We start from the raw sequence: 21,143 nt of genomic DNA on the forward strand, positions 1-21,143 counted from the left end.
ACGAGAGGAAAGGGATACATCCTCTGGTTCAGAGAGAGAAGTGGCACTAAAAGTCTGGAAGAGTTTTGAAGTCCTTTCTATGGGGAATAAGAAAGCTACTGACTTAGAAAAATATATGAAAACATTAGAATGTAAATGCTACTTTAAGTAATCAAAAGTCTACAGAGTCCTAGAAGTGTGCTAAATATGCATCTTTAGTGATAACTACCTTCTAGATGGAGAATATATTTAAACAGGCTAAAAGATAGAATTTAATAGAATCATCAACTTTTAGACAAGAGAGAAAACAAAGTTAATTCATGAAAAGATATATATCTGACTCTCCTCTAGTAACTAAACATTTGACTCAGTTTCATAAAATGCGTGACTCTCTTGAAACCTGAGTGCCTACCAGCCACATACCAGGATCTTCAGCAAACACTACGACTCCATCCAATAAACTCCTTCCACATCACTATTTCACAGAGTATAAATTTTCGTAAAGAATTCCAAATATGAACTACAGCAAAATAAAAGTAAACTGTGATACAAAGTCTAAAAGGAAAATGATATCCGATAAAAGGGCTAGCCAACTGAGTAAGAAATTAGAAACAAGTCATAGGTCACGAGCACTGTTTACGAAGGCTCTTCACATAAGGAAATTCATACAACCTGAAACATAGGTACAGAAAGGTGATGTTTTAAATTACTTATTTGAAACACTCAGGGTATATATACAGAACACTTTTGCAAAAGAAAGACATTTAAAGCAGTTTACCCTTGTTCCCTTTGGCATGGCTGTTTCATCAACCAACAGGCAAAGAATATTACAAGCCACCAAGAGGACCGAGATGGACTACAACATAAAAAATGATCATCAGTTCTGAATTTCACAGATATTTTGTGAGTACACATGTATTAAAATCTAAGTTATAGACCAAATATATGCTTCAGAACAGAGAAGACCAAAATTCTACACACAAACGGGAAGTAATCAAACTATCTGCAAAAACTCTAAAAGCTTCTGCAAATTATTACAATTTCAAAGCTTGTGACTAAAGCTAATAATATAGATTCAGTTACTGAATGATTCCACCAACTGGAAACCCACAACTCCACAGATTTAAAAAATGGCTAATAGTTATCAGAACTAATTAAGAATATAATTTTCACATCCCATCAGAGTCTGAAGCAAGATATCTGCAATACCTCATCTCTTAGTTCTAAATGGCGCCAAAGAATAAATGTCCTGTTTCCATGAGGAAATAGTTAATCTTGAGGACTTAAAAAAAATGCCATTAATTTCCATTTTTGCTTTATTGAGTTTTTCCAAATACAAGTATGGATGGATTTTAACCCTGTTGACAGAAAACCAGTTTACTTGAAACCATTTAGCTGAGGGAGTTACCATATTCAAATACCAAAGTAAATAAAAAATAATTTGCTTTATTTAACTAGGCAAATAAATTCTTACTGTCTCAATTAGAAGGAGAACCATAACAGCAGGATACACCAAATTTCTTTCCCATGCTGAAGCTTTTTTTCGCCTCTCTATTAGGAAAAAAAAACAAAATACAACAAAGATTTCCAAAAATTCTCTTCAGAATCACGTTTTCATTCCTTACTGTTAGAATTAGTATGTATTATTTTTATATAGTTTCTTTTTCACAAACACAAATTATTTTTTATTTTCCTCCATAAACTATAAAAATCAGAGTTTTAAAATCACTTTGCTACGTTGAATAGTTCAATCCTATAATGCTTACATTTTAGCTCTGTAAAGACATTTCAGTTTCTAACAAAATGTACTGTTAATACACAGCTTGCTATAAAAATATAGAAATGTTTGTATTTTATGTAGATTTACATATTGATATAGATTTGAGTGACTAAATTAACATGAGTAAAAATCCCCTCTAATCCAAAGATAAAAACCTCCAGTTTTCTAAAGGTGGAAGCAAACTTCTGGCTACAGTGATCTACGTGATATCGCACCAATCCTCATGCTATGAACAACTGGTAAGAACAAACTTAACTAAGAAAAAAGTCTGCATGAAGGAATCAGAATTACCACAACAAAGCTGTGAGGTCAATCCTCTATGAAACGGATTGATGTGAGCCCTCCCACTTGCACTATCTTTCCCTCAACAGTTTTCCAACGTATAATGACGTGGCCCCATGAAGCTGAGAAATGAAGCAAATATCAGTGAGTAAAAGAAAATGATGCTAAAGCAATGCTTTCAGCAAACTCAACAGCATCAGGAAAACAAAAATTGGAGTGTGGGGCTACCAAAGAAGCCAAAATTTGAGAGGCTATAATCACAGAGAAAAGCAAAGGAAAAAGAAGGAAGCCGAACGTTCAGCCTCCTGCCCTTCAAGGCACAGTGGCCAGCAGGCTGAAAGAGTGACAGGAAGGTACAGCAAAGAGAAGGAGCAAAGCTTCTGTCAGGCTCCCGTTTCTTTTTCTTTTTCTTTTTTTAAAGATTTTATTTATTTATTTGACAGAGATCACAAGCAGGCAAAGAGGCAGGCGGAGAGAGAGGAAGGGAAGCAGGCTCCCTGCTGAGCAGAGAGCCCAGGACCTTGGGATCATGACCTGAGCCAAAGGCAGAGGCCTTAACCCACTGAGCCACCCAGGCGCCCCCAGGCTCACGTTTCTTGAGATAAAAACTAACGTTCAGGGTTCATGAATAAGATGGTATCACAGCCAACAACAAAACACCCAAGCTCTCACTTAGGAACGCTATACACTAGGAGCAAGGCCAAACTGCAAATCGACCTGCCCTCGTGAAGACCAAAACCCACTCTGGAACAATCACCAGCCCAGACAGGTGAAAGGATCTGTCCCTACTCTTAACTGCAGAGCAGAAGGAAAAGTAAACCCTCTCAAGAAGAAAACATTATCCAGAGTTTTTATTTTGTATAAGAAATGCCTGACAATCAAACATTCCCTGGAGACAAGACAAAGAAAAAAGATAATAGATACAGACTTTCAGTTTATCCAAATATTGAACTTACCAGAAAGAAGCCTTAAAATAACTGATTAATATGTTCAATAAGATAAGTGACAAGATGGCAAATGTCATAATTTGAATTGAGGAAAATAACTGAATGAAAATTCTAGAACCGAAAAATACTGTAACTAAAATTAAGACTTCAGGAGATAATTTAGCAATAGTTATGACACAGCTGAAAAGACCATGAAATGGAAGACACATCAATAGAAAAAATTACAGATCAAAGAATGTGGTAAAGGAGGGGAAACTCAGAAAATAATACAGGAGTGAAAAGGTCTAGCGCATATGCAGCTAGGGTTGAAGGAACTTAAAGAAAAGGAATAGCAGAAGCAGTATTTGATGAGACAATGGCCAACAAGTCCCCAAATGGATAAAAGACATTAGGCTACACGCTGATGAAGTAGCACAGATCTCAGAAGAATAAACACAAAGAAAACCAAACCTGAGCACATCAGGCTAGAACTACTAAACAAAGACAAAAAGAAAATCCTAAAGCTTTCAAAAGGGCAACGATACAACTTTTTTAACCAGAAACCAGAAGACACTAATAAGACATCTTTTCAATGTTGAAAACTATCAAATAAGAATTCTAAATTCTGTAAAAATGTCCTACTGATGAGAAGGCAAGTAAAAATGTTTTCAGGAAACAAAAACTGAGAGAATCCATTGCCAACAAACTAGCACTAATGAAATGCTAACAGATGTTCTTCAGGCAGAAGCTAAATGAACACTGAAAACACAAATCAGGGACATATAAATTAAAACACCAGTGAAAACGACTTCACAACCACTAAATTGGTAAAAATGTAGAGTCCAACACTGTCAACTGGTGACAAAGATGTGGAGCAAGATGTCTTACTCATGCTTAAAACAAATGCAAAATAATACCACTACCTGGGAAAACGATTTGGCATTATTTTTAAAAAAGTTGTACGTCCACATACTCAATGAGCCTATAATTCCACTTCCAGGTACATATCCTAAAAAAACATATGTACCAGAGATATGGAGAACAATGTTTATACCAATATTATTCATAACAAAAGATAAACACATCAAATATCCATCAACCATAGAATGAATAAAGTAACTTTAGGCAATATGATGTTGTTTACAAAAATGAAAATGAGAGCAACCTATAGAGTGGGAGAAGGTATTTGAAATGATATATCCACTAAAGAGTTAATATCCAAAATATACAAGAATTTACACAACCCAGCACCAAATTAAAAAATGAAAAGAGGACTTGAATAGACATTTTTCCAAAGAAGACATCCAGATGTCCAATAAACACATGGAACGATGCTCAACATCATTCACCATCAAGAAAATGCAAATAAAACCACAATAAGTTATCACCTTATACCTGTCAGAATAACTAAAATCAAATAACACAAGAAATAACAAGTGTTGGCAAAGATGCAGAGAAAAAGGAACCCTCGTGCACTGTCGGTGGGAATACAACCTGGGGAAGCCACCGTGGAAAACACTATGGAGGTTCCTCAAAAAATTAAAAATAGAATTACCAAACAATCCAGTACTTCCAATACTGGGTACCCAAAGAAAACAAACAAGAAAAACAATTTTTATTGTTTTTTTGCAGCCAAGACATGGAAACAACCCAAGTGTTCATCCATAGATGAATGAGTAAAGACTTGAAACATATACATTCACACATACACACACACGGGAATATTACTCAGCCACAAAAAAAAGAATGAAATCTTGCCATGTGCAACAACATGCATAGAGCTAGTGTGTACTACACTAAGTAAAGTATGTTAGTCAGAGAAAGACAAATTCCATATAATTTCATTCAGATGTGGAATTTAAAAAACAAAACAAAGTAAAAAAGGAAGGAAGGAAGGAAGACCAAAAAAACAGACCCTTAAATACGGAGAACAAACTGGAGACTGGCAGAGGGAAGTGGGTGGAGGATGGGTTAAATACCACGATGAGCACTGAGTAATATGCGAATTACTGAATCACTATATTGTATCCCTGAAACTAACATAACAGCACATCGTAATGACACTTCAATGAAAAAAGAAAAATGAAAATGAATAAATTTTCAACAACAAAACAATTTCTGAAGACAAAGTAATCACAGGGACCAATTTTCTACCCAGGCTGAAGGAATCAGGAAACAAAACACACATGCATATGAAACAGTTTCGACCCTGGATATGCAGTCACGGAAGACAATGATCTCTGAGAGGTGGGAAGCAAAGAGGCAAGCCGTGGGTTTGCCCTGCTTACGGTCTCTCGACAGTTTACTGGCCACAGTAGTGGGCACAGGAACCCAAGCAAAGCCCTACTTATTCGTTGAGTTGAAGACATAAAACAGGAGTGTGGAGAAACCTAGTTAGCTGGACTGTACAGAGCAAAGTGCCACCGACAAAAGTCCCCAGACTCCCCCGGATCTTCAGAGAGTTATCTTTGAGTCTTCAGTTGGGTAAAGATCAGCTCAGGTACATGAACAAACCACCCTCAGCTGAAGAAAGAACCACCCAAAAAGGTTAGATGGAGCAGCAGTAACCAACCATTATAAAGGGCCAAGAATAGGGCCTGTTCCCCCAAGACAGGAACAAGACCTCATCAATCATGAGCACAGTTGCCTTGACTGACCCTAGAGGAAATGCTGCTCTAGCCGTGCCTGACAAGCCTTCAGAGCAAAACCCAAGAATATCAAACTGCTTCCAAGTAACTTAACTGCATCCCAGAATAAAGTTCCACACTTATGGGAATACAAAAACATCAGCAACCAGCAATAAGATTCTCAGTGTCCACTATCCAATCAAAAATTGCCATGCATAAAACCACAAAAATACACCCAATGATGAGAAGAAAAGTCAATCAATCAAAATCTATCAAGAACTAACACAGAAGTTAGAATTAGCAGATAAAAACACTATAAGTGCTACTATATAATGTATGCCATATTTTTTAAAAAGTGGAGGACACAGACTAAGTTCTAAACAGAACTTCTATATATAAAAACTACAGTATCTGAGAATGCCTGGGTTCAGTCGGTTGAGCATCTAATTCAATCTCAGCTCAGGTCTTGATCTCAAGATCGTGTGCTCAGGCCCTGCACTGGGCTCCACACTGGGCATGGAGCCTATTTAAAAACAATTTTTAAAAAATGCAGTATTTGAGAATACAATAGATAGGATTAAATGTAGATTAGATACGCAAGAGAAAAGAGTAGTGAACATGAACATATAGTAATAGGAACTATCCAAAATGAAACACACAGAAAAAAAAATCTGAAAAATAAAGGAAAATCCATGAGTTTGGGGGGCAACTTCGGGGGGGGGGGGGAGCAGTGTACATGCAGCTGGAGTCCCTGAAACAGGGGCACAGAGAAGAAAAGAAAAAAACATTTGGAAAAACAGTGGCCAAAAATGTTCCAAATTAGATGAAAACTATAAATTCCCAGATCCAAGAGACTCAATGAACCCAATGCATCAGAAGCATAAAGGAAACTACTCTAAAGCACACGTGAATCAAACTGTTCAAAGTCAATGACAAAGAGGACATCTTAAAAGCAGAGAGAGAAAAAAGACTCAAAAGATGAGGATGACAGAAGATTATTTGTCAGAAATAATGCAAGTGAAGAGACAACAGACTGACATCTCTGAACATCAGCATCTGAAAAGTCATTTTATGCTTGTATGAAACAAAAAAAAAAAAAAAGAAAAAAAAAAATGGGAATTTATCCTCTCCCCAAACTAAGAAACAGTCTGTATCAATAGCTTTGGACAGATTGGAAGCTTATAACATACACTAAAGATTTCATAATTTTTTTGAATATTTCAGACTATAGGAAAGTCTTTGGAAAGAATCCAAGACCAGTACATGAGTCAAGAACAAAAATGTACAGTACCTAATTTTGTCTTAAGAGTCTTCACATTTTCAAGTTCTTGTTCCAACTCCATTATATTGTATTCCACTGATGAAGACAGTCCTGTCAAAAACAAATACATTTTAGAAGTGCAACAACAGAACCTTAACGGCATAGAATGGGTAGCCCTCAAATTAAAATATAGGATAACACACTACAAACCCTGATCACAGAGAATAAAAACAAATGCTGTTGTGATCCACTGGAAAATATATCCATTTCTTCATCACTTAAGACTTCAAGTTCTTACTGATTAAATACTACCTGTTTCCTAGAAAATGCCTGACTTTGATAAACTTTTACTTGATCCATTGTTAATTTTTCAATAATGACAAAAGTATCATACGACTATAGAAAGTGGAAGAAATGCACGATCTCATTCTCTAAACCACCTCCCTAAAGGGACAACTGGTAACAGTCTGGTTGATGCTTCCACACCTTTCTTCATGATCATGTAACTATTCATGTATATACACATATCATACACATGGTTTCTATTATATATCTTATAGGAGTGGATTAAAGCAGACATGTTATTTTACCACTTGCTTTCCTAATCAATGATACATCCATGTTTACAGATAGTGCCAACACCTTTAACAAATGAATAACATTCTATAGTATGGATGCATTTCAATTTTATTCAGAGTTATTCCACTTATGACTAGTCAGGTTTTCCTCTGTTTTTTGCAAGTACACAAAATGTTGAGCAAAAATTTCTGTATGCATATCCAGCATATTCTAATTCTATTGTTTCTACAGGACAGAGTCCCAAAATTTCAATTGCGGAGTCAAAGGATATAAGCATGTACAGGTAAGAGATATTTAAAGGTTACTTCCTTCCAAATATTGTAATTTACTGTAATGGTTTAAATACTGTAATAATTTTTAAAAATAAGGACACCTAGATGGCTCAGTCAGTTAAGCACTGGACTCGATTCCGGCTCAGGTCATGATTTCAGGATCGTGAGATCAAGCCCCACAATAAGCTCTGCACTGGGCATGGAGCCTGATTAAATTCTCTCTCCCCCTCTCCCTCTGCCCTTACTTCCATGCTCACACATGTGTACACACACACACACATTCTCTCTCCCCCAAAAATATGAAAAAAAAAAGAAATTATTATAATAATTTACATTTCCATTTATAACTTTTGAAAGTACCTATTTTCTTCCTGTATTTACCCTAGCACTGGATGTTGTAATTCTTGAGTTTTGGCCAGTATGATGGATAAAAAATGTTTTCTTATTGTTACTTTAACATGCATTTCCCTAAATGTGGTTGAGCATCTTTTCAGATGTTTATTTATCACCATCTGTGGGACTTTCCCCCTGGGCTACACAGACTCCCCAGACAAGACTCTTCTGATCTCCTTGAGATATTAAGCTGTCCGAGTGAAGGGAGAGGGGAGCCTGTGAGCACTCACCCCATCCTCTACTTCACACTGTGTCCAGGCCACAGCCTCTGTTTCACTTTCTGGAGAACAACCCTCCCTCTTCTCTTGGCAGGAAAGAGGCAGTGCCTGGTACCTTGGATGAAGGGAAAAACGTGGAGATCAAATCGCTTCATCAACAGGATCTTCAAGTAACCTCCTTACTTGAAACTCACTCCACTTCCGTATCTGCTGGTGCCCCTTCTTGAGACTCTGGGGGATTCCAGGATATAAATCAAGCACAGACGGCTTAGGATTTAGCTTCCTTGGGTCTGGCTAAACTGATTACTTCGAAGGTTTTCTCAGGTCTGCTAAATTCCAAAATTTTATTGGGATTTTCTCAAGTTCTCATTCTCTGACCCCAGTGTTCTCCCATGTGAAATGAGATGTATTTATTAGAATGTTTTCCACTGAACCAAAAACCTCAATTCAAAGAAGCTTTAAAAAAAAAAGAAAATAATTTCATGAAATCAGGAGTTTAGACACAGAGTGGGCTTCAAAGTAGGTTTTTTCCCCACAGCTCAACAGTGATATCCAGGGACTGAGTGCTGCCATCTATAAGTTGGCTTTTTATGAAGACTGGTGGCTCTTTCTCCTTTCATGTAATTTCATAATATCTGTTTATTTTGCTCTTTATTTCTTCTTTTCCCAGCTAGTAGAACTTCTATTTATTCTTTTCCCCCATGTTAATTTGGTCCTTTGGTGGTTACTTTCTCACTGTTAACACACATAGACTTGTACTTTTTTTTCAATATAATATAGTTATAATCCCATAATGATGCTTTACTGAATAGCTCCTGCACCAAGGTGACGCTTTCATACTTTTATCTGTTCTTTCACTGCTTCCCACCCACTCCTCCTAAATCCTGGATTTTGCTCAGATTTATTTAAAAATATTTAGTATACTAGGGTGCCTGGTGGCTCAGTCGGTTAAGTGTCTGACTCTTGATTTTGGCTCAGGTCATGATCTAGGATCATGAACTCAAATCCTGAGACAGGCTCCATGCTGGCATAGAGCCTACTTAAACTCTCCCTTTCAAAAAAAAAAAAAAAAAAAAAAAAGACTCTCCATTTCCCTCTACCCCTCCCCTGGCCCCTCTAATTAATTAATTAATTAATTTTTTGGTATAAGATTATAATTAAATTTTTCTTTCAGTATAAAAGTTGCCATATCCTTAATGTCTAGAATAGTATCTAGCACAAACCAGATACTCAACATACAGATATGAAATGAAGGAATAAACAAATGTCTTTTTTGGTCCTAATATACATATGACATATTTATAAATATATGAGTTTTTCAATGGAATATTCCCCCCCAACCCTTAAAACTAACAATATTATTCAATAATCCTTAGCAGGTTACAAATGGAAAGTTTGATGTTGATTTCTCACTCCTTTATAAGTGATTTTTCTATAAGAAAGCTTGTAAGGTGTTTTATTATCACTATTCTTAGAATTTAACAATGTTACACAATAAATCTAGATCTTTTAAATGTCCTGTTTAATAACCTTTTCTAGGACTCTGGTCTTTTAACCTGCACTAAAATCTTTCTTCAGCTTGACATTTTCTTCTATTATCTACTTACTTAATTTTTTTCTACTTGTTCTTTTTCCTCCTTCTAGATGCTTACTACTTAAATTAAGTAGCTTAGCTCTACAGTCTGTGTGTCATTTCACTGGTGTTTCCCTCTCTTTGTACTTTTGGTTTGTGACATGCAACAGGCCTCCCACTAGATTCTACCAGATAATTCATTCAATTTTCAGAAAGACTGTCCTCACTCCCATTGCTGCTGTAACGAAGTACATTAACTCAGTGGCTTAAACACTACAAATTTATTATCTTACAGTTCTAGAGATCAGAAGTCTGAAATCTGGGTGTCAGCAGGACTGTGTTACTTCTGGAGACTCTAGGAGAGCATCTGCTCCCTTGTCTTTTCCAGCTTCTAGAGGCACCTGCACTCCTTGGCTCATGGTCCCTTCTTCAGGTCACTCTACATTTACTTCCACTGTCACATCTTCTCGAACCCTCACTTATAACAATGCCATGAGGACACCGGGCCCAGGAGATCATCTGGGATAATCTTGAGCTCTTCACCTAATTACCTTACAAAGTCCCTTTGGCTATGTAGGGAATATGTTTACAGGATCAGGGTGGTTAGGACTTGGCTACTTCTGCAGGGTCACTATACTGCCTATCATAAGCACTACTTCATCTTTTGTCTACTGAATTTTTAATTTTTTTTTCATATTCTAGGTGGCCTTTTGTTGTTGTTGTTCTAATTATATCTCCTTAAAAGTCCATATTACTTTTGGGGACTAGGTATAAATTCTTATTTGTCTCTACATTAACTTTCAACTTCAGTGGGCCTCGTTGTAGATACTCATCTTAGCCTTCTTCACTCGGTCTCCAGTGAGTGCGCGTTCTCTTACGCGCTACTGTTCCCTCCACACTGAATCAAGTCAGACAGTCCTTCAGACAATGCAAACCATTCTGAGGGCCCAGCAATTTCCGTTTCGGGCGCCTAGGGATAAACTGGCCAGAAACAACAATGCAGGAAGAAGTGTCAGTGCTCTGGGGTTTCTTTCTGCAGCAGTTCTCCTTTCTCTAAGGGAGAAAGAAAACAGAGGATTCAGGCCCAAAGTGCAAGACGGCACAGGTGCTAATGCACTAGGGGAATTCAGAGGCTCTTTTTCTAAGCCCTCTTAGAGAATCACAAAACTCTAGTCTTACGCTGCATTTCTAGGAAAGGTAAGTACTATATGCTCTCTGAATCTCCTTCCTCACTTGTGTCCATCACTGAAGAGAGAGAAATTCAATGCCTTCTTTGGGGGGCCTGAGGTCTTGAATGCACTGAACTGTTCTATAGTATTTCCAGAGCTTCTGAGTTTAATCATTTTACTAGTCAATATATAATTGACATTTATAGGAGAACAGGGTTAAAGACAGAGATATTCAGGAAGTGCAGCCCAAAACTACTAAACTTTGACTATGAATGCAGTTTATAGAGTTTCTGGTAACCAAAGCCAAAGGGAGACAATTAAATCATAGAATCAACGAATGTCTCCATATAAGAACAAGACTTACAGTAAGATGACATAGTATTATAAGGTTTGCAAGTGTCTTTGAATCAAAGCTTAGACTACAAAACAGTCTTACAGATACCTTTTGCTTTTTAGCCCATTTCTTCATAAATTATATGGTGTGTATCTGTAGTTAATGCTCCTTGAACTTCTCTATCTGATTAATTACAAATACAATTCCAAATTACACTTCATTCCCTATATTTATAAAGAAGCATTATTCCGGGGGTGGGGGAGAAAAAGATGGTGGAGGAGTAGGGGATCCCATTTCAACTGAATCTAGCTGGATATCTACCAGACCACTCTGAACAACCATGAAATCAGCCCGAGATGTAGGAAGATATATCTGGATCCATACAAACAGAATATCTCCGGCGGTTTGTTTCAAGGTATGAAGGTATGAAGCAGGCCATGATTCTGCAAGCAATATTGGAAAATAAATGGAAGGGGGAGGGAGCCTCTAGGATCCTGTGCCTCCTGCACTGGGGACTGGGCACAGACTCACAGATTGGTACCAGAAGGGAAAGGACTTTAGGGCAGCCCCCCAGACTGAAACCTGGAGCTGCAGGGGCACAGGTGTGAACTGGGGGCAGCTGGCAGTTTTAGAAGCACAAAGGGCAGAGAGACATGCCTAGATGTGGAAGTGAGAGCTGGGAGTGTTGCTGTGGGGCGCACAACCCAGGTCGCTCCAGTTTTTAGCAGCGCAGACAAAAATGGAGACAGTATGGCCTGGACAGCTCACTGGAGAACAGACTAGAATCTCTCTGTTCTGAGACAGAAATTTAGATATAGTCACTTCAGCCATGACTCTTGGAAGAGATGTGGGAAGCCACCAGGGAAAGCGGCCAGAGAACAAAAGCCCCCAAAAAACACTTTCCACTGAGCCCATCCCACCCCCACAGGGAGCAGGGCAACTCTGCCCAAACATGGGGGTTGTCTGAGTAACAGTGCAGCAGGCCTCTCCCCAAGAAGACAGGCTAGAAGAACAAGAGACCAACAACCATAAGGTCCCTATAAAACACGTGCATCTTCCTTGAGTTGTGGTCAATAATTTTGACTCTGTACATTCCCTCAACCACCCCTCAACAAAATGACTAAGAGGAGGAACCTCCAACACAGGGAAAATTCAGAGACTGTGGCCTCTGCCAAAGAACTAATGGATACAGATATAAGCAAGACGTCAGAAACAGACTTCAGGTTAACAGTTATGCAGACAGTAGCTAGGATGGAGAAAACCATTAATGACAGCACAGATTCTCTAAGGGCAGAAATAACAGCTGATCTGGCAGAACTTAGAAATGCTATCAATGCGATCCAATCTAATCTAGATACTCTAATAGCTAGGGTAAATGAGGCAGAAGAACGAATCAGTGATCTAGAAGACAAATTGATAGAAAAGAAGGAACAGGAAGAGACCTGAAACAAACAGCTTAAAATCCATAAAAACAGAATTAGAGAAATAAATGATGCCATGAAACATTCCAATGTCAGAATCATTAGGATCCTTGAGGGGCTGAAGAGAGAGGACCAGAAGATATATTTGAGCAAAACGTAGCTGAGAACTTCCCTGATCTGGGAAATGAAACAAGCATTCATGTCCTAGAGGCAGAGAGGACCCCTCCCAAGATCAAGGAGAATAGACAACACCCTGGCATGTAACAGTAAAACTCACAAATCTTAGAAGCAAGAAAACCATCTTAAGGGCAGTTGGGAGAAGAGATTACTTATGTACAGAGGGAGAACATCAGAATATCGTCAGACCTGTCCACAGAGACCTGGCAAGGGCTGACAAGACATATTCAGGGTACTAAATGAAAAGAACATGCACCCAAGAATACTTTATCTGGCAAGGCTATTATTTAGAATGGATGGAGAGATAAAGAGGTTCCAGGGCCAGCAGAAACTGAAAGAATATGTGACCACTAGCCCGCCCTGTAAGAAATATTAAGGGGGGTTCTATAAAAGAAGAAAGACCTGAAGAGTGATATGTAACAGAAACTTACAGAGACAATCTATAGAAACAAGGACCTCACAGGAAACATGATGACAATAAAATCATATCTTTCTTTTTTTTTTTTATCATATCTTTCAATAATCACTCTCAATGTGAACAGCCTAAATGCTCCCATAAAATGGAACAGGGTTGCGGACTGCATAAAAAGACAGTACCCATCCATATGCTGTCCACAAGAGACTCATTCTGAACCTAAAGATACATCCAGACTGAAAGCAAAGGGATGGAGAAACATCTTTCAGGCCAATAGACAAAAGAAAGCTGGGTAACAATTCTCATATCAGACAAATTAGATTTTAAGCTAAAGAATGTAGTCAGAGATACAAAAGGACACTGTATCATTCTTTTTTTTTTTTAAGATTTTATTTATTTATTTGACAGACAGAGATCACAAATAGGCAGAGAGGCAGGCAGAGAGAGAAGGAGGGGGAAGCAGGCTCCCTGCCAAGCAGAGAGCCCGATGTGGGGCTCAATCCCAGGACCCTGGGATCATGACCTGAGCTGAAGGCAGAGGCTTTAACTCATTGAGCCACCCAGGTGCCCCACACTGTATCATTCTTAAAGATCTAACAATTGTAAATATCTATGCCCCCAACGTGGGAGCAGCCAAACACATAAGCCACCTGTTAACCAAAATAAAGACACATATTGATAAGAATACATTAATTGTAGGAGACCTCAACACTCCACTCTCAGCAATAGACAGATCATTTAAGCAGAAAATCCACAAAGAAACAAGAGTTTTGAATGACACATTGGATCAGATAGACCTCATAGATATATACAGAACATTCCACCCTAAAACAACCAAATGCTCATTCTTCTTGAGCGCACATGGAACTTTCTCCAGAATAGACCACATACTGGGTCAGAAATCAGGTCTCAACCATTATCAAAAGAATTAATATTATTCCCTACATATTCTCAGACCAAAATGCTTTGAAACTGGAACTCAATCACAAGAAAAAGTTTGGAAGAAATTCAAACACTTGGAAGCTAAAAACCACCCTGCTCAAGAATGTTTGAGTCAACCAGGAAATCAAAGAACTTAAACAATTCATGGAAATCAATGAGAAAGAAGACACACTGATCCAAAAGCTGGGATGGGATATGGCAAAGGCAGTCCTTAGAGGGAAATACACAGCCATCCAAGCCTCACTCAAAAAAAATAGAAAAATCCCAAATACATAAACTATCTTTACACCTTAAACAACTGGAGAATCAACAACAAATTAAGCCTAACCCACGCATGAGAAGGGAAATAATTAAGATTAGAGTAGAGAACAATGAAATAGAAACCAGAAATATAGTAGAACACATCAACAAAGCTAGAAGCTGCTTCCTTGAAAGAATCAGTAAGATCAATAAACCACTGGCCAGACTTACCCAAGAGAGAAGAGAAAGGACCCAAATTAATAAAACCATGAATGAAAGGGGAGAGATCATGACTAACACCAAGGAAACAGAAACAATCATCAGAAATTATTATCAACAGGGGCGCCTGGGTGGCTCAGTGGGTTAAGCCACTGCCTTCGGCTCAGGTCATGATCTCAGGGTCCTGGGATCGAGTCCCGCATCGGGCTCTCTGCTCAGCAGGGAGCCTGCTTCCCTCTCTCTCTCTCTCTCTGCCTGCCTCTCCGTCTACTTGTGATCTTTCTCTCTCTGTCAAATAAATAAAGAAAATCTTTAAAAAAAAAAAAAAAGAAAGAAATTATTATCAACAGCTATATGCCAATAAGTTAAGCAACCCGGAAAAAATGGATGCATTCCTATAAACCTATAAACTACCAAGACTGAAACAGGAAGAAACGGACGACTTGAGTAGACCAATAACCAGTAATGAGATTGAAGCAGTGATCAAAAACCTCCCAAGAAATAAGAATCCAGGACCTGATGGGCTCCCTCAGAAATTCTACCAAACATTCAAAGAAGAAATAATACCTATTCTCCTGAAGCTGTTTCAAAAAATAGAAACAGAAGGAAAAATTCCAGACTCTTTCAATGATGCCAGCATTACCTTGATCCAAAGCCAGGCAAAGACCCCATCAAAAAGGAGAATTTTGGACCAATATCCCTGATGAATATGGATGCCAAAATTCTCAACAAGATTCTAGCTCAGAGGATTCAAAAGTACATTAAAAGGATTATCTACAATGAGGTGGGATTTATCCCTAGGATGCAAGAGTGGTTCAACATTCGCAAATCAAACAATGTGATGGAAAACGTGAATAAAAGGAGAGGGGAGAACCACATGGTCCTCTCAATTGATGCAGAAAAAGCGTTTGATAAAATACAGCATCCTTTCCTGATTAAAACTCTTCAGGGTACAGGAATAGAGGGAACATACCTCAATTTCATAAAATCCATCTATGAAAAACCCACAGCAATATCATTTTCAAAGGGGAAAAGCTGACAGCCTTTCCCTTAACAGGAACACAACAAGGATGCCCACTCTCACCACTACTGTTCAATAGAGTACTAGAAGTCCTAGGAACAGCAATCAGACAACAAAAAGAAATAAAAGGTATTCAAATTGTAGAAGAAGTCAAACTCTCTTTCTTCACAGATGACATGATACTTTATGTGGAAAACCCAAAAGATACCACCCCCAAATCACTACAACTCACACAGCAATTCAGTAATGTGGCAGGATATAAAATCAATACACAGAAATCAGTTGCTTTCTTATACACTAAAATTTAACTGTAGAAAGAGAAATTAGAGAATCAATTCCATTTACAATAGCCATAAGATACCTTGGAATAAACCTAACTGAAGAGGTAAAAGATCTGTACTCTAGAAACTACAGAACACTCATGTAAGAAATCGAAGAAGACATAAAAAGAAAAACATTCCATGCTCATGGATCGGAAGAATAAACATTGTTAAAATGTCTGTGCTGCCCAGAGCCATCTATACCTTCAATATCATCCTGATCAAAATACCAATGGCATTTTTCAAAGTACTGGAAAAAATAATCCTAAAATTTGTATGGAACCAGAAAAGACCCCGAATCATCAAGGAAATGTTGAAAAAGAAAAACAAAGGTAAGGGGGCATCACACTTCCTGATTTCAAGTTTTACTACAAAGGTGTGATCACCAAGACAGCATGGTACTGGCATAAAAATAGACACATAGACCAATGGAACAGAGTAGAGAGCCCAGATAGGAACCCTCAACTCTATGGTCAAATAATCTTTGACAAAGCAGGAAAAAATATCCAATGGAAATAAGACAGTCTCTTCAATAAATAAATAAATAAATAAATAAATAAAATAAAGAGCTGAGATGCCCTTCAACGGATGAATGGATAAAGAAGATGTGGTCCACATATACAATGGAGTATTACTCAGCCATCAGAAAGGATGAACACCCAACTTTTCATCAACATGGACGGGACTGGAGGAGATGATGCTGAGTGAAATAAGTCAAGCAGAGAGAGAGTCAATTACATATGGTTTCACTTATTTGTGGAACATAAGGAATAGCATGGAGAACATTAGGAGAAGGAAGGGAAAAACGAAGGAGGGAAATTGGGAGGGGGAGATGAACCATCAGAGACTATGGACTCCGGGAAACAAACTGAGGGTTGGGGGGGGGGGGGGCAGGGAGATGGGTTGGCCCAGTGATGGGCATTAAGGAGGGCACATACTGCATGGAGTGCTTGGTCTTATATGCAAACAATGAATCATGCAACACTGCATCAAAAACTAATGACGTACTGTATGGTGACTAACATAACATAATAAAAATAAATAAAATAAAGGAGTTTAAAAAAGAAGAAGCAGCAGCAGCAGCAGCAGCATTATTCCAGTAACCAGTTCAGTGTACAGAAAAATAATCTGATGATTATTCAGAATTTTTAAAGGGAATAGATATCAGAAGAAATGTCATTCCTGCCGCCAATTTTAAGTTACATGAAAAGATACAAACGCCTGCTCTGTGGGTTTGATATCTACAACGCTCAAGACAAATATCTAGGAAAAATAAAGTCGCATTTCTGAAATGCTGTGTTTTATTTTTAGGTGACACAATGCTAGGCACACAATAATTAATAAATATTGACTGACTTGCACACAAAAATTAAGAATACATTCTCATTTTCTTCAAAGCATTCTTTCATTAAATGATTAGATTCACCTGGAATAACACAATTTTCAAACACACCGCCACCCTTCACTACATGCGTAACATCACCCTCGTGAGAAGAGCAAGCGTGTTTATAGGCAGAATCTTCCATTACAAGTGACCAAAAGGAATGACGGCTATTGTAAGGAATCAAGACACACTGTAAACACACACTGAAATGTGAAGGCAATTTAAGTTGCACTAAAAAAAAATCATCAAAATATCCTGAAAACTGTATTATCCTTACTTTATTTCAAAATGAATCTAACATGTTCCATGTCAGCATTGTCTAGTCAATAAGTCAAATTGGTAGACAAAACCTGTCTGGACTAGTCATGAAAAATAAAAAGGGATTCTCCAAGAAAACCACAAAGCAGCTCATTTAAGGTCAATTTAACGGTATTATTCTGTTTTTCTTCCAGCCTCGACATAAGATTTCACTACCTCAAAGGAAATTAGAAGAGTATCTATTTGCATTCCCCTAGGTGATTGGCAGTTCAACACCAATTAGTTCAAAATTACACTGTTACTAGCGTGCAATAAAAACAACACCTTTCATCTTCCTCGCACAGGTAAGAATACCTTCAGAGCCAATAACTTTGATCAAGTAAGTATTTTTGATCCTGCCCCACCCGTCTCTTTGGATTCAGGAAAACTAATAGCTGAAGGCAACTCTTCCCGGCTTTATTCTTAAGCTGAAAAACTAGTGTGGTATTGAAAATATTTTGCGTCCAAGATAACAAAATTTCCCAAAGCCTAGCATTTCTTCAATAACTAAGCCTTAATGCATAAGACAGCTTTAACTGACATTCGTGTGTTAAAGGGCAGATACTATTTAATTTAAAATATGTAATGCATTTTTTAAAATAAATATAAATCTCTACATTGGTATATAAACAATAAAAAATAATGTGAAGCAATAAACCTCCCTAAATAATTTAGTGTCCTAAACGCAGTCTCTAATGAATACTATTTAGAAATAGACACCCCTAGTATAAGCTGATTAGTCTTTCATTTTTTAATTTAGCATATAATTTAGCATAATTTATAATTTAGCATATAAATTCATTTTTTATTTAGCATATAACCAAAAAAAGTTGATTAGAAAATCTGTTGCCTAAGTAACTCTCTAAAATTTTGATTATACTTAATACATTATTAAACTGACCAATGTGATCTCTATGACCAGATTATAAGGTCCCTCAAGTACTTTTTAATTATTTCCTTTTTTTTAAGATTTTATTTATTTATTTGACAGACAGATCACAAGTAGGCAGAGGCAGGCAGAGAAAGAGAGGGAAGCAGGCTCCCTGCTGAGCAGAGAGCCCGATGCGGGGCTCGATCCCAGGACCCTGAGATCATGACCTGAGCCGAAGGCAGAGGCCTAACCCACTGAGCCACCCAGGCGCCCCACTTTCTAATTATTTCTAATCACTTAGACAGATAATTTTGATGTTTAAAGCCCAAGACTCCTAAAACTTCATAGAGTGAACAGTCGCCATCCTCTAAGCAAACGCCAATTATTGTTCAGCACAGAGCCATTGCCAATGAGGCAGACCCCAGAAAGTTTTTGAAAACTGAAGCCTAGACATTTAACTCTCTAAAACATCTATCTCAGCATTCAACAAACTGTTATTATCTATAAAAGGGATGGTCAATCCATACACTCAAACACTCTATTTCTATTTCATTTGCAATGCTAGTATTTGTTAAAATATTAGTTTCTATTTACTCATGACATATCCTCAAAAATATGGCTAAGTACTGAATCAAGCAATGTAAGACATTTGACATACAACACAATTTGAAAATTCAAATATACTCTCATCACAAATGACCACAGCAAGACAGAAAATATTAAACAATCAGCTTTAAGAACATTAGAGAAAGCTATGTACTGGCACACCTGGGTGGCTCAGTCGGTTAAGCCTCTGGCTTCCGCTCAGGTTGGGATCCTGGGGTCCTGGGATTGAGCCCTGCATCAGGCTCTATTGGAAGGTGGCTTGTCCCTCCTGCCCCTCACCCCATTTGTGCCCTCTTTTCTCTCTCTCTCTCAAATAGATAAAACCTTTTTTTTAAAAAGCTATATACAGTTAAAGTTGTTGCTCACGGTGTGTTGTTTTTTTTTTCCTACCTTAGATATAAGTTATTGGTAGATCTTCAACTAGATAAGATATTAAGATTATTTTTTAATTTCATATTTATATATGGTACTATCAGGAATACTATCATCCAAATAGGTTGTGGTTGAACAAGCAACTCGTGTATATTGAATTTTATCTTCTGCTAACAAATATAGATCATTTACATATAGCAATCTCCCTCAAAAGCTCAGAGGATATATGATACTTGACTCTTAAGTTGTTCTACAGTTTGCTACTCCAAACTACTCCCCATCTACCAATATTGTATCTTATCTTACCTCTCTTCAGTCACCTCATTTCATCTTGCAATGAATCATTTGTTTGGGCCCCAATTTATGGTCAAGAAAGTGTTTAGATGGCTCCAGAAGCTGAAAAAATTTTTAACAAGGCATCTCTCATTGTTTCAGACATTTGGACCCAAATGTTGGTAATCTTACTAAAAAGAAACCATTCAATTCATTTTGCCAGTAGAGTTAATATTCTTCCTGTTAGCTCAGGAAGTCAAGATATTAATAGACACTTTGTTCTATCACAATACTGCCAAAAAGGGGGGGGGGTCACGGAGTGTCAACAATTTTTGCTATGTATGTTGCTGATGAGAGCTGATATCTGATCACCTTCAGCCAGTGCAAGCCCATCATTGCTCAAAGGGGCCCAGGGCATGATACATTTGACATAGTCTCAACTTCAGTGACATGACCAACAGCACATCGTATTCCTAGAATAACCATTGCTAGACTACAGAATTGTTAAAGAAAGTCAAGATGAAGGTATGTAGAAAACATAAGATGTGATACAAGCTTCCTTACAACATTAAGGGTGTTACCTGAAAGGCTTCAGATAAGTAATGACCAAATCAGCAAACTGTACTGACAGCGATGATAAAAAATGCCTCTGACAGGTGCAACTACTCTAAACCAGGTATATACACTGCAAACCTTGTCACCATCGTGCAACTGCCTGGCAAATTCAACTTCGTGATAAACAGGCAAGATTCTATGACTGATGGTGACCAGTTGCTTCTGACCGGTAACTAGGTTCCATGAAAAGATTGACTGAGTTATTTTTTTCAATCTTCTATTTTTCAGAATACAAAGGTACTGCAACTTGACACTCCACAAAGACTTAATATAAGCTTCAGTGAAAAAGCTTTTAAAAGAAGATCCAAATCAAGCAGAAAAGAAATTGCTACCAAGAGTGATATACTTTTTATCATGAAGATGAAAACAGTACCTTAAAAATTGAATTGAATCATTAAGTTCAAAGTCTACAATATTTTTAAATAAATTACATTAAAAGAACTGTCAAGGTTTTGAACTTAAACAATAAAAAATAATTCCTATTCATTATGGTACTTCTAAAGTTACCCAGTACACCCATAGGCTATATACACACGAAAGCTAATTATTTCAATTAATGCTGCTGCATTACTTAAAC

The 21,143-nt window shown here is 37.6% G+C and overlaps 1 protein-coding gene across 4 annotated transcripts in view; it reads right to left on the reverse strand.

The window, feature by feature from the left end:
* LOC111154465 (limb development membrane protein 1) overlaps positions 1-21,143 on the reverse strand; it is a 154,483-nt gene that overhangs the window by 27,397 nt on the left and 105,943 nt on the right. For all 4 annotated transcript variants that reach the window (XM_022514072.1, XM_022514073.1, XM_022514074.1 and 1 more), the window contains 3 exons: positions 6,886-6,966; positions 1,454-1,530; positions 758-835 (listed from right to left, as the gene is read on the reverse strand). In XM_022514072.1, coding sequence (XP_022369780.1) covers positions 758-835; positions 1,454-1,530; positions 6,886-6,966 — 236 coding nt within the window. The remainder of the gene's footprint in view (positions 1-757; positions 836-1,453; positions 1,531-6,885; positions 6,967-21,143) is intronic.

The sequence above is a fragment of the Enhydra lutris genome, unplaced genomic scaffold (assembly GCF_002288905.1).
Source record: "Enhydra lutris kenyoni isolate GAN:26980312 unplaced genomic scaffold, ASM228890v2 scaffoldscaffold37, whole genome shotgun sequence".
NCBI lineage: Eukaryota > Metazoa > Chordata > Mammalia > Carnivora > Mustelidae > Enhydra > Enhydra lutris.